General features: G+C 49.0%; 1 protein-coding gene across 3 annotated transcripts in view; it reads left to right on the top strand.

Moving 5' to 3' along the window:
- Positions 1-13393, top strand: part of col21a1 (collagen, type XXI, alpha 1) — a 363276-nt gene that overhangs the window by 111326 nt on the left and 238557 nt on the right. For all 3 annotated transcript variants that reach the window (XM_038800645.1, XM_038800643.1, XM_038800644.1), the window contains exon 6: positions 9578-9751. In XM_038800645.1, coding sequence (XP_038656573.1) covers positions 9578-9751 — 174 coding nt within the window. The remainder of the gene's footprint in view (positions 1-9577; positions 9752-13393) is intronic.

Genomic DNA, 13393 nt, shown 5'->3' with positions numbered 1-13393 from the left:
GAGATTCGGCGGGGGCGGGAATCGCTCCGCGCCGGTTGGCGTGCTGCTGTCATGCTTCTCCCGCCGACGTGGATCAAACTACCTACCTTACCGGTGGGAGCAGGGGGCGCGGGCGGCTCCAGGGTCCTGGGGGGGGCGCGGGGCGATCTGGCCCCGGGGGGTGCCCCCACGGTGGCCTGGCCCGCGATCGGGGCTCACCAATCGGCAGGCGGGCCTGTGCCGTGGGGGCACTCTTTTCCTTCTGCCTTCGCCATAGTCTTCACCATGGCGGAGGCAGAAGTGATCCCCCTCCCCTGCGCATGCGCGGGGATGACGTCAGCAGCCACTGACGCTCCAGTGCATGCGCGGACTTCCGCCGGCTGGTTAAGTCCCTTCGGCCCCGGCTGGCGTGGCGCCAAAGGCCTTCCACGCCAGCCGGCGGAGCGCCAACCACTCTGGCGCAGGCCTAGCCCCTCAATGTTAGGGCTTGGCCCCTAAAGGCACGGAGACTTCCGCACCTTTGGGGCGGCCCGACGCCGGAGTGGTTCACACCACTCCATCCCGCCGGGAACCCCCGCCCCGCCGGGTAGGGGAGAATCCCGGCCATTATCTGTACATCTGACTCTCACTAGCTAACTCCTGCACACTCTCCCAGACTCCCCACAAGGCTTAGCATCACTGCCTTATATAGCTGTAACTGTCGTTCCCTCTACTGACTACTCTCGACACTTCATTAACCCTTGCAATGTTGATATTTATGTTAATGCCACAATACTTATGCAACATTTTCTGTGGGTATAAAAAAACTATCATTTATTTTCATTACTAATTCCATCTGTAGGCTCATTTCTTTTAAATATTGCCATTGTCTTGTAGTTCTGGGGTTACATAAAAAAGTGGAAAATGGTGGGGGGAGGGAAAGCTGAGCAGGACCCCCACCCCTCCACAGCAATAGTACTTAACAAACATTCCCGACCCTGATAGTCCCAGATCCTATTTCATTTCCCTTGAGGGAACCCAGCCATGGACATGCCCTTTTCATTCAGCTTTAGCCTCCGTATTGGCCACTGCCAGCAGTGGCACTGCTGAGCTGCCACCCTCTGATAGAATGGCAGTTTCAGCTGGCAATATGCCCCCCCCCCCCCCCCAAGGTCTTGCCATCGACCAAAGTGAGCCTGCCTCCTACTTTCAAGAGGCATGACTTCTGCTACCTGTATAAAATGCAGCTCAATGCCTTTGCGTGAAATATTTAATCATATTTCTATTTTATGTCTTTAAATAAATGACTTCACACTTATCCATGTTGAACTATAACTGCCACCTGCCAGTTTCACTCTACTAATCTGTCTATGTTCTGGATATTTTGCAGTTCTGTTTGTTTGTTGTCTCCTCCTTCATTCTGTTTCAACATATTTTGCTATTGTGAACGACATATCCAAGTTTAAATCAATTTTATATAACTGAAAACAACACTTTTTCCCAATCCTCACTCCTTGGGTACTCAACTTCCAACTCTTCTCCAGTCCAAGAAGCACCATCTTTTTGTTAACTTTTTTTGTCCATTAGCTATTTTCCTGTTTATTTTGCTGTATTTCCTCATTGCATGATTTTTCCCAAGAAGCCACTTATGAGATAAGTGCATTTATTACATGCATTGTGTTTCTATCAACTATTAAATTTACTTCTTCAAAACTTCTGTGCTCTCACCATCATTGTTTTTTTAAAAACTATCACAGAGGTCTTATTATGGGTGTAGATCCCCTCCCAATATTGAGCAAACTTAGCAGGCAGTAATGTGAGGCATGTGGATCTGCAATTTATTTATTTTTTAAAGTATTTTTTATTGAGTTTTTGGAATACAAAACAAATATAAATATGAACAGCAGGAGTTAAACAAGAGAATATATAAGTAAAACTACAACTATTTTTGATAGAGGTGTACAAGGTGATAAGAGGCAGGCATAGAGTGGACAGCCAGAGAATTTTCCCCAGGGCAGAAATGGCTGTCACGAGGGGACATAATTTTGGAGGAAGGTAGAGGGGAGATGTCAGAGGTAGGTCCTTTACACAGAGAATGGTGGGTGTGTGGAATGCACTGCCAGCAAGAGGTGGTGGAGTCAGAGTCATTAGGGACATTTAAGCGACTCTTGGACAGGCACATGGACAGTAGTAAATTGAAGGGGTGTAGGTTAGGTTGATCTTAGATTCGGATAAGTGGTCGGCACAACATCGTGGGCTGAAGGGCCTGTACTGTTCTATGTTCTATTTACACCAAGATCGGTTTTGACTATTTACACAAATACATCACAGTTTCTCCTTCCTTTTATTTTATTCCTTCCTTACAGTGTTTGCTGTGGTGATTGTGGTCCCCTATGTTTAACTCCCACCGGTTTTCCCTTTGCTTTTCTTCCTATGGTTCAGGATGTTGTTGCCCCCCCCCCCCCCTCCTCCACCGGTGTCTCCTGGTTCCTTTGTTAGGCTTGGCTGAGTTCCTTGTTCCCCTGAACACCCCCCACCCTCTTCCTTACTGTGTCGTAGCTACCTCCTCCTGATCTTTGGTTTCCTAGTTGTTGGCTACAAACAGGATTTGGAACAACCGAGTGAATGGCTCCCACATTTTGTGGAAGCCTTCTTCAGACCATCGGATGACAAATTAAATTTTCTTCATTTGGAGAAATTCCGACAGATTGGACAGCCAGTCTGCAGCTTTGTGGTGCTGCTGACCGCCAGCAGAGCAGCATTCTCCGGTGGGCGATTAGGGACGCAAAGGCAAGGGTGTCGGCACTCCTCCCCATGAAGAGATCTGGCTGTTCTGATACCCCAAATACTGCCACTCTCGTGCATGCCTCCACCCTCATCCCCACCACTTTGGACATTGCCTCAAAGAAGGCAATACCCAGCAAGTCTGAGGCAAGTCCTGAACATATGGGCATGGTTGGCCAGACCTCCTTGGCACCGTTCGCATCTGTCCTCCACCTCCGGAAGAACCTGCTCATTCGGGTTTTATTTAAGTGCGCTCTGTGTACCATTTGTAGCTGCATTAGGCTCAGCCTTGCACATATGGAGGTGGAGTTGACCCTATGCAGTTCTTCACTCCAGTCCCCACCATATTTCAAACCCCAAGTTTGGCCCCACCTAGCACTTGTCCATACATGTCACCATAGTTCCCTGTCCCTAAGATGTCCAACAGGTCCTCTAGCAGTGACTGTCTTGGTGTTCATGGGCACGTCCTTGCTTCTTTTCATCAGAAGTTTTTGATTTGTAGGTACCTAAGTCCGTAACTCTCCCCCCCCCCCCCCCCCCCCCCCCCTCCCCCCAGTCAGCTGAAATCTTCCTGTCAACTCTTCGAGCATTGTTAACCTGTTGTTGGTGTAAAAGTCCTTAACTGGCAGCGTCCCCCCATTCTGTCTTATCTTTTGAAGGAGGAGTAAATGATCGCCGGTGTGAACCTGTGGTTGTTGCAGATGGGGGCTTTATCGGGCTTCTCAGTTAGCCCGAAATGCTGTCACAGTTGGTTCCACGACTGGAGTGTTGCTACCACCACTGGGGCTCGTTGAATATTTATTAGGTGGGGATGGGAGTGCTACCGTGGCTAGAGACCGGAGGGAGGAGCCCCCTCCCCCATGCAAACAGCATCATCAGTTTGTCTAGTGAGTTGAAAAAGGCCTTGGGGTGTACATTGGGATGTTTCTAAACAGGAAGAGGAACCTGGGCAGTACGTTCATTTTGATTGTCTGCATCCTCCCTGCCAGGGAGAGTGGGAGTGTGTCCCACCTCTGCAGGTCCTTTTTAACTTCCTTCATCAGGCTGGTCAGGTTCCTTGTGGATCCCTGTCCAGCCATGAGTGATTTGAATCCCGAGGTAGCGGAATTTTTTTTGGGCCTGTTCAAACAGCAGCCCCTCCAGCTCTCCTCCTCCCCCTTGTGGGTTCACCGGGAAGATTACACTTTTGCTCAGGTTAAGTTTCTAGCCTGAGAAGGCTCCAACTCTTTCAAGCGTGCCATGATTCCGTCCATGCTGCCTCATGGGTCCGAGATGTAGAGGAGCACGTCATCTGTATAGAGTGAGACTGCCTTCTCTCCAGATCCTTTTCCAATTCTTTGCCGCCCTGAGCGCGATCGCAAGTGGCTTGATCGCTAGCGCGAACAGCAGTGGGGATAACGGGCATCCCAACCTTGTGCCCCTATACAGCTGGAAGTACTCAGAGCTGGTGGTGTTTGTCCGTATGCTCGTCGTGGGAGCGCTGTACAGGAGTGCCACCCAGGCGGTGAACCCTGTTCAAAGCCCGAACCCTCTAACAGCTCTATGAGGTACTTCCGTTCGACTCTGTCCAGGGAGACAATCACCTCAGGTGTTCTCTCCCCAGATGGGGGTCATGATCATATTCAGCAGGCACCTGATGTTCGAAGTTAGCTGTCTATCCTTTGCAAAGCCCGTTTGGTCTTCTGCAACCACCTCTGGTACACAGCCCACCAGCCTTTTGGCTGGGACCTTGGCCAATATTTTTGCGTCTACGTTTAGTAGCGAGATGGGTCTGTAGGAATCGCATTTGGTTGGGTCTTTGTCATCTTTAGGTATCAGCAAGATTGAGGCTTGTGCGAGCGTAGGCGGCAGAGTGCCCCTCACCAGCGAGTCTGTGAACATCTCGCGCAAGTGCGGGGCCAGTGCTGTCGCAACTCTTTTGTAGAAGTCTGCTGGGAAACCGTCTGGTCTCTGCGCCTTCCCCGTCTGCATGGAGCTAATACTCTCCATGACCTCTCCCAGTTCTAGCGCTGCTTCCAGGCTGTCCTCCCCACAACTGGCATGTCTAGTCCATCAAGGAACTGCTTCATCCTCAAGTTCCCTGCTGGGGGTTCCCAGTCCCTGGTAGAAGGTCTCGAAGCCTTTTTCGGTTCTGCTAATAATTTGCCTCTGCTGTCCCTGATCTGTGCTATTTCCCTCGTGACTGCCTGCTTTTTCAGTCAGTGAGCCAGCAGACGGCTAGCCTTGTCTCTGTGCTCGTACAGGGTCCCACAAGCCTGGTGGAGTTGGTGCACTGCTTTCCTCGTGGAGAGCAGATCAAAGTTTACCTGTAGCTTTTTCCTCTCCGCCAGGAGCTCTAAGGTTCGGGCCTCGGAGTATCGTCAGTCTACCACAAGTATGGAGTCAACTAGCTGTTGCCTAGCCACCCTCTCTTCCCTTTCACTTGGTGCTTCAAAAGCAATAATATCTCCCCTGATCACAGCCTTCAGCGCCTCCCAGAACGTGGAGGGCGAGACCTCCCAGTTCTGGTTGTTAATAATATACTCGTCTATGGCCTGCGATAACTTTTCACAAAAAGCCGCGTTGGTCAGGAGGGCTGTGTCCAACCTCCATGGGGGGCATTGCGCATGGCCCGCCTCCAACCTCACATCCATATAATGTGGAGCTTGGTCAGAGATTACAATTGCGGAGTATTCCGCCCTTACCAGCCCTCGAAAAGCACCCATTTTCCCATTACAAAGAAGTCGATCCATGAATAGACTTTATGTACTTTGGAGAAGAAGGAGAACTCTTTCTCCCCTGAGGGGTGAATCGCCATGGGCCCACCGCCCCCATTTGCTCCATAAATAGGTTGCGTTCTTTTGCTATGTTGGAGATCTTCGCCGTTTTGGGATTCGACCTGTCTGTCAGTGGGTCCTGTACACTGTTGAGATCCCCCGCCCCACTCATGATCAGTCGGTGCATATCTATGTCCGGGGTTTCCACCCTGGTCTTCTTTATACTCTGTGTCGTCCCAGTTGGGAGCATACATGTTAACGAGGACTACCGGTTCCCCGTCGAGGGCACCACTGACCATGACATACCATCCCCCTGGGTCCGTAACCGTCTTTGTCACCGTGAACATCATCCTTTTATTTAGCAAAATGGTTACCCCCTAACCCTCGTCCCGTAGCAGAAATGATATGTCTGCCCCACCCAGCCCTTCCTTACCCACAGTCGGTCCTTCTCCCTCAGGTGCGTCTCTTGGAGGAAGACTATATTGGCTTTCATGTTTCTCAGGTGGACGAAGACTCTGGATCTTTTCTCTGGGACATTAAGTCCACTAACGTTCCAGGTGACTATCCTGATGGAGAATATTTCTCCCCCCCCCCCCCCCCCGCTCCTGTTGGATTAACCATACTTACCTGGTGGACGCGCCCCTGCACTCCGGGATTTTCCTTTTTTTGTGGGCCGTCCAAAATGGCCACGGTCACTGTTCTCCCCATGAGGTCAAGCCCCTGTGCTCTGGTATTTCCCTTTGTCCAGGGGCATCCAATATGGCCACTAACTGTGTGTTCGCCATGTGGATGAGCCCCTGCACTCCAGGGTTTCCTTTCGTCCAGGGATCTTCCCAAATTGTTGCTTGCAGCGCCATTTTGTTCCAAGTCGCTATGTGTGGCCTGTTGTAGCCGGTCTAATGTCCTCGATCTTTCTTCCCCTATTTCTCCCTTAAGGTGCCCTCTCCTCCCCCCCACCCCCCCCCCCCACCCCACCCCCACCATCTTCTTTCCATCCTCTAGCTAAACCCCCCACCCCTCTGTTTATTCCCCTGATTACCACACCCCCGGTATCCATTATCGCTTCCCCCCACCCACCTCTACTAGGTGCCTTCCCCCTTGCGGGGGATGTGCCGCGGCCTCTTTCTTCATCATGAATCCTGGTGCTAGCTACCTCGCTAGTGTGGTGGCCACCTCCCGGGACTTGTTGCAATTCCTCCCGTTGTCTGATCTCTGGGCTCCCCGTCTGCCATTTTCCCCACCTTATCCTTTGCTGAGCTGTACTTAGATCATCCTTCCCTTTCTTGCTGCTCTCGCCTCCAAAACGCACACCATTCACTGGTAGAAGGATTCTCTGTTCCCGACATTGTCAATGGGGTTTCCCATGAAGCCACCCCATGCTGCCTGGAAACCCGTGGGCTGGGTATGCCGCCAGCAAACGACTGGAGAATTCAGGCCACATGACTGTCAGGTGGCTTGTTGGGTCATTATTCATTGAGGGCCCCATCTGAAACAGGCAATCAGCTCCTTCAGCATGGATTTTAATGTCCTGTATGACTGGGGTTGTAAAATTAGGAACAATTGGGTAGAGAATTTTATTATTCATACTCTCCCTATTTCTACTTACAGTTTCTAAAGAGACCTTTGGCAGCCACTCAATAATACACCCCAAAATATTGAGGTTTTCTTTTGTGGATGACAAATGAATTTGGGCCCACTGCTAATCTGTTTGCGCTCCCCATGGGATCACCTTCTTTTCTGACCTACCAGCCAGCTCATTATTTCTTCAGTGCCTGACCAGTGAGCTGCAGTGCGCTGCCCATTTTATGCTACAGGTTGATGGCAAAATTTAAATGAAACTCAAAGTCAAATTTTTCTCAGGGCTCAGGACACATGGACCAGCACATTGAATGGTCAGATGCTACTGTGCAAAGTTTTTTAGCTTAGATTTCAAGGTCGCAAGGAGCTCAATATTCCTACTGCCCCCATCCACATTGTTTCCCCGTCTTGTGTTTTTGTATGTTGGGCATGTGCCTTTGCTGTAGAGGTAGCAGCTGATTTCGCACATATCCATTGATGTACTGATACCAGTGTCAGATGAATGAGAGTGGATCATAGTGCCTCTCGCTTTCTACTTCCCTCCTTACCTCAAGAGGATGATTGACCTCAACTTGGTATTGCACCCCAGTGTCGTGGCTGAGATACATCTGTGCAAAATTCTGGCCATATGTGCCCTCGTGCTTTATTGCCAAGAATCCAAAATTTATAGACCAGTTACAGCACCAAGAGGGCCCGTTGAGTCTGTTTTTTTGTAATAATAATAATCACTTATTGTCACAAGTAGGCTTCAATGAAGTTACTGTGAAAAGTCACTCATTGCCACATTCCGAGGCCAGTATAGAAATTGAACCTACGCTGCTGGCCTTGTTCTGCATTGTAAGCATTACAAGCCAGCTGTTTAGACCACTGTGCTAAACCAGCCCTGTTGTAAGAGCATGCAACTAATCCCTTTCTCTTGCAAATTGTTTCTGTTCAGATAATTAGCCAATTCTATTTTGTAAACCACAATTTAATCTGCCTCCAACACATTCTCAGGCTGTGCATTCCAGATCCTAACAACTTGCTACATAAAATAGATTTTCCTCATGTTGCCTCTGGTTCTTTTGCCAATAATCTTATTTCAGTATCCATTAGTTCTCAACCCTTCTGCCAAGCTGGCCTTTAAAATAAACTGTTAATGTTCAAGGCCATCCAGATGAAAGCTCTACTTACAGAAATGTGAGATCTTTATAATTGAAAGTTTGTTTAATTAATTGTACCACCACGTCAGTCACAGCATTATATTAGATCATTCACTGAACAGCTCCATGAAAATAATAGTGTTCTTTTGGATTGATTGTCCAGATCACCTATTTCCGCTAATGCTTTACCTCTCAGTTTCCAATGAAATGTCTGAATTTGCTCAGTACTATGAGGAGAATTATTGTGTGATTCATAGTCCATTGTGTTATATATCTATTTGGGCGTTGCGGTAGCACATTGGTTAGCACTGTTGCTTCATAGCGCCAGGGACCCAGGTTCGATTCCCGGCTTGGGTCACTGCCTGTGCAGAGTCTGCATGTCTCCCTGTGTCTGCGCGAGTTTCCTCCGGGTGCTCCGGTTACCTCCCACAAGTCCCAAAAGGGGTGCTGTTGGGTGAATTGGACATTCTGAATTTGCCCTCTATGTACCCGAACAGGCGCCGGAATGTGGTGACGAGGGGCTTTTCACAGTAACTTCATTGCAGTGTTAATGTAAGCCTACTTGTGACAATAAACATTATTATTAATATTTTTTTATCTCCACATTGCCTCTGAGATCTGCCCATAGTGGATATTGGGTGAGCGGCTGTTGAGGTGGCATGGAGGGCGTGAGGGGCCATGGAACAGTGGGTGTATATAGTGAGGGGTGAAGGATAGGTGGTCTAAGTTTCTGAAACAACTGGGAGGTTCTGTTCCAGGGTTAGTGGGACTGACTGCAACCTACATCAAAGGAGATTTTCAAAGCGGTTTACTTATGTTTGCTTCAGGGGAATGTCAAAAATTTGCCTGTGCACCTCATCGGTTTTGTACATACGGGAAACTAGAAGATTGGGTATGGAGTATGCAGGGGGATAATGGAAGGGGAATAGAAGGGGCATGGAGTTTGGGGGGTTGGGGATTTGGGGGAGGCCTGGAGCAGATAGAAGAGTGTTAATGTAAGCCTACATGTGACACTAATAACGATTATTATTATTGAAATGAAAATGAAAATGAAAATCGCTTATTGTCACGAGCAGGCTTCAATGAAGTTACTGTGAAAAGCCCCTAGTCGCCACATTCCGGCGCCTGTCCGGGGAGGCTGGTACGGGAATCGAACCGTGCTGCTGGTCTGCTTGGTAAGCCAGCGATTTAGCCTAGTGAGCTAACATGAGTTAAGCAGTGTATGATAAATCTTGCACATTGAAGTTCAGAGCCAAAAGAGATTGTTTGCAGATGAACAGTTATGATATGAAGAGAATAAGAAAACGCAAACTAAACTATACAAATACTGACATTTTATCGAATGTTATCTTACTCAAGGCGTTGTTTGATGAAAACTGGCACTTGCTGAGAGTCCTGGTAACCGAGAGAGATGTCACTTTATACCTCGATGATAAATTAGTTGAAACAAGGCAACTAGAACCTGTTCTTGGTATCTTCGTCAGTGGAAGGACACAGATAGGAAAATACTTTGGGAAAGAAGCAACTGTACCAGTAAGTTTGGCTTTTGTTCAGTAATAATGAATGACAAATGTTCCGAGCATACATTACAGGCTCAGAAAGGGTGTCTGTATTTTCTGTTTATCTCTTGACCTTTTACTGATTTTAAATTTAAATTAAATAAAGATGAATGGAATTGCTCTGGTTATGCAATGGCTCCTGTGCAAATCAATAGGAAGCTGAGATTTATGAGTTCAAAAGGCTCCATCAAACTTCCAATCTTGAATGTTATTTATTGTTGTATATAGAACAAAACATAACAGGCGGAATTTAACAGGCCTATTTGCACATTATGGGTGCAAATCCCATAATGGCTGCTAAATAAAGCGAGAGGCCAAAAATGGGATTTGCAGAATGCAATCTTCCCAGGCCTTCTCCGATGACGCGAGGGCACGAACCTGATTTTAATCAATTTGAATTTATTATAATATACTTAGTGAGGATAACATCACATCTTCAGACCTCATAAATCTTCCCACCCACCAGACATGATGTCTCACGGGTACTAATTATTATTACTTTTTAGAAACGGGAACCCCAGGCGCCATGACTTCCGAGAGGGAGGAAGGAGTCTAAGGGTGCAGAGCCCACTGTCTAGCTCCAGAAGAGAAGGGTGGAGTTCTCGTGGCTGTTGGAGGGACGGGGTGGGTGATCAGGGTTACCGGGATGGGGGTCGCGGCTGGTGTGGCGGTCCCTGAAGCCTGCTGCCTATGTTACTTAAAAGGTTTTTACTGTCCTGAGTGTGTGTGCTGCCTGTGGTAAGAGAGAATGGGCCGGCTGTGTGTGCAGGCCACATGGGGTGGGAGGGCGGGGTAGGGTGTGATGAGAGTGAAGGAGGTGGGCCTAATGGGTTGGGTGGATCAGATCCCGATAGGATAGCCAACACAGTTCCTAGCCTGGGGGAGGGTGGAGGCAAAAAATTATGGAGTGGCTGTCCAGGAGTCTTAAGTGTGAAAGCCTGACAGTAATGAGGACTCAGAATTATGCAACCTGAGTAAGAAGGATGCCTCCTAGCTTTGACTATCCCTGGAAGCAGAACACAATTGTTTCCTCTAACATTCCTGAAACTCATGCTCATCAAACTAACTGGTCACCAAGAAATAACCCTTAACAGTGTGAGCTGCCCACTGTCTCACGGTCAAGGAGTTCAAAGTCAAGGAGGTTGAAAGCTCAGGGTTCAAGAATAAACACTTGGGTACATGGGGTCCAGAGGGACTGCTTTTTCTTATCTGCTGGACCCTAGCGCCTGCCACTGAGTATCCAGTAGCCCCCAAGGCGGACACCATCATAAAGTAGACTCTGCCTGTGCGGGATGGACAATCATATAAACCTCTGGTTAGGACCCCTGTGATATTGAGAAAAAGGGAGGGGAGCACCAGACAAGAGGCCAAAGGTAACTGATTGGGCGAAGGCATAGTCTTGAGCCAGTCATGCAGTGAAGATGGGATGGCACGGGTGCCAGGAAGGGGTTCCACTCCCTCAATGTCCAGCTGGTGTGTGACCACCAGATGAGGGTTCATGCACATGCCTGCCTATTTTCCAGGGACATGTATGATTGCTACATCCTCAGGCAATCGCAAATCCCTGGAAATTTCGAGTTTTACCCCGGGCTGCAGGAGTGGCTTGTAGGGAACAAGGGAGAGCCCCTGAGGTCTTGGCTGATGATGACAGTGCGGGGGCCTGAGACTGAAGCAGAGGCCTGATACAACAAGGCTCATAGTGCCACATGGTCTGTGATAGAGCGGTGTATTAGCCTCCTCAAGATGTACTCCCGCTGCCTCGACAGCAGGCCTTTCAGTACAGTCCCCATGGTTTACTGCTATGCCTTACATAACCTGGCTCAGCTGCAAGGCGAAGACCTTACTGAGAAGGCCTGCAGGAACATCATGTTTCCTCGGATGAGAAGGAAATCCTTGAAGGAATAGAGGAAGAGGCCGAGGAGGAGCCGGAGAATGGAGGCCAGGCGGAGAGGGAATCATTTGCATGGGCAAGAGGTCGCGGGAAACCCTCATCATTTTCCACTTCACGCAATATGACTAGCATGTTGTCTGACAGCTCAAGAAGCATCCCTCTCCACCCCAGTCCATCATGACCCTGTCCGCAGCCATGGAATAAGGGCTGCCGAAATCTTAGTTATCAGGGTGCTGGCGCTGGGGTGTCTTTGAGTGTCTGCTGACCAGTGAATGCAGGAGGGCGATGACAACTCGCAATGAGGAATGGTCTGTGCTGTTCCTCAGCTACTCCTTATATCTGACTCCTGTCTGTCTGCTGCCAGCATGCTAACTCCCCGGCTAATGAGCGAGTCAGATTTGGCCCTAGATTCCTTTGTCCCTCCGCACTAAAGGAGTATTGGGGTGAGGGTCTAGGGTTCACTGATTCAAGCCTGAGCCCTTTCACAATTAATGAAACATTCGCTATGAGAGTACCTCACTGTCTGCCTGACATTGAGGGCCCATGATAAGATCTTTGGTCCAGATGAGGAGAAGAGCTATGCCACTGGGAAGAGTTGAAGAAAAGTGAGGGCCTTAAGATTGTGAAAACCAATAGAATTTAATACAGTGACATGTGCCGATGTTACAAGTGATAAAGTCCCCAACTATCTGTGCCTCACTTCACTCGAGCCCGCACTATGCCTCTACAATTCCTTACATTTGCATACCCTCCCACTACATCTAGGTGTATTCCCAGGGTGCACATCAGGTGAGTGTTCGCTGGGATGCCCTTGGCGGGCGTTCTCTGGAGGGCTGAGACTTGGAGGGCCCTGGCCTCCTTTCAGATGGCATTGGTGTTGCTGCGTCACCCTATTCGGCTTGCAACCCGTGAGTTGCCGGTATCAGAAATGGGGGAATTCAGTTGGGCAGGTCACCCTCAGACTCTCCTGGGTGGAAGGACCCGGAATGTGCTCCAGCGGATTCTCCTCCCTCCATGTGCTCATGGGCCCCTGGATTACTCCATGGGACAAAGGGACAGCTGGAGTGATCTCCAGAAGCCTTACCATCATCTGACATGTCAGTCCTGGAGGTCTGCATTTGTCTGCACCATGGTGTTGAAGCCCTTAGCCATGGTTCTCGGGGAGTGAACCATGCTTTGGAGTTCTCCCATCATGGATCTGACCTCCTAGACCATAATATGTAGGAGCGGAAGTAGGCTATTCTGCCCATCAGGTCTGCTCTGCCATTAAATGAGATCATCTTCAATTCCACTGTTTCGCCTTACCCTCATTACCCTTGATTCCCTTACTAATTAAATATCTGTCTATCTTAGCCTCCACTGCTCTCTGCGATAAATAATTTCACAGATTCATTACCCTCTGAGAAAAGAAATTCCTCCTCAGCTCTGTCTTAAATGTGCGACCACTTACTTACTCGGAGACTATGCCCTCTGGTCCGAGGCTTTACTTGACCCAGGCTTTCCACTGCCGGTGCCACCCTTGCAGAGTTTGCCTGGGTGTCACGCATCACTGGCAACATCTTCTACACAGGTGGTTTTGGTAGTCCTCTTTTCGCCTTGCAGTTGTAGGAATGTCACTGACAACCCTCCTGGTATTCCCAGCTCTGTCTTTGCATCTCCAGCAGCTGAGGGACAAACGTGTCCAGAGGCACGGCACCTTCTTAGAGCACAGCTGGTCCTGGGTTC

This window comes from Scyliorhinus canicula, chromosome 6 (assembly GCF_902713615.1).
Source record: "Scyliorhinus canicula chromosome 6, sScyCan1.1, whole genome shotgun sequence".
NCBI classification, from domain to species: Eukaryota; Metazoa; Chordata; class Chondrichthyes; order Carcharhiniformes; family Scyliorhinidae; genus Scyliorhinus; species Scyliorhinus canicula.
The sequence above is the reverse complement of the archived record's forward strand: the minus strand, read 5'-3'. Positions and strand labels throughout refer to the sequence as shown.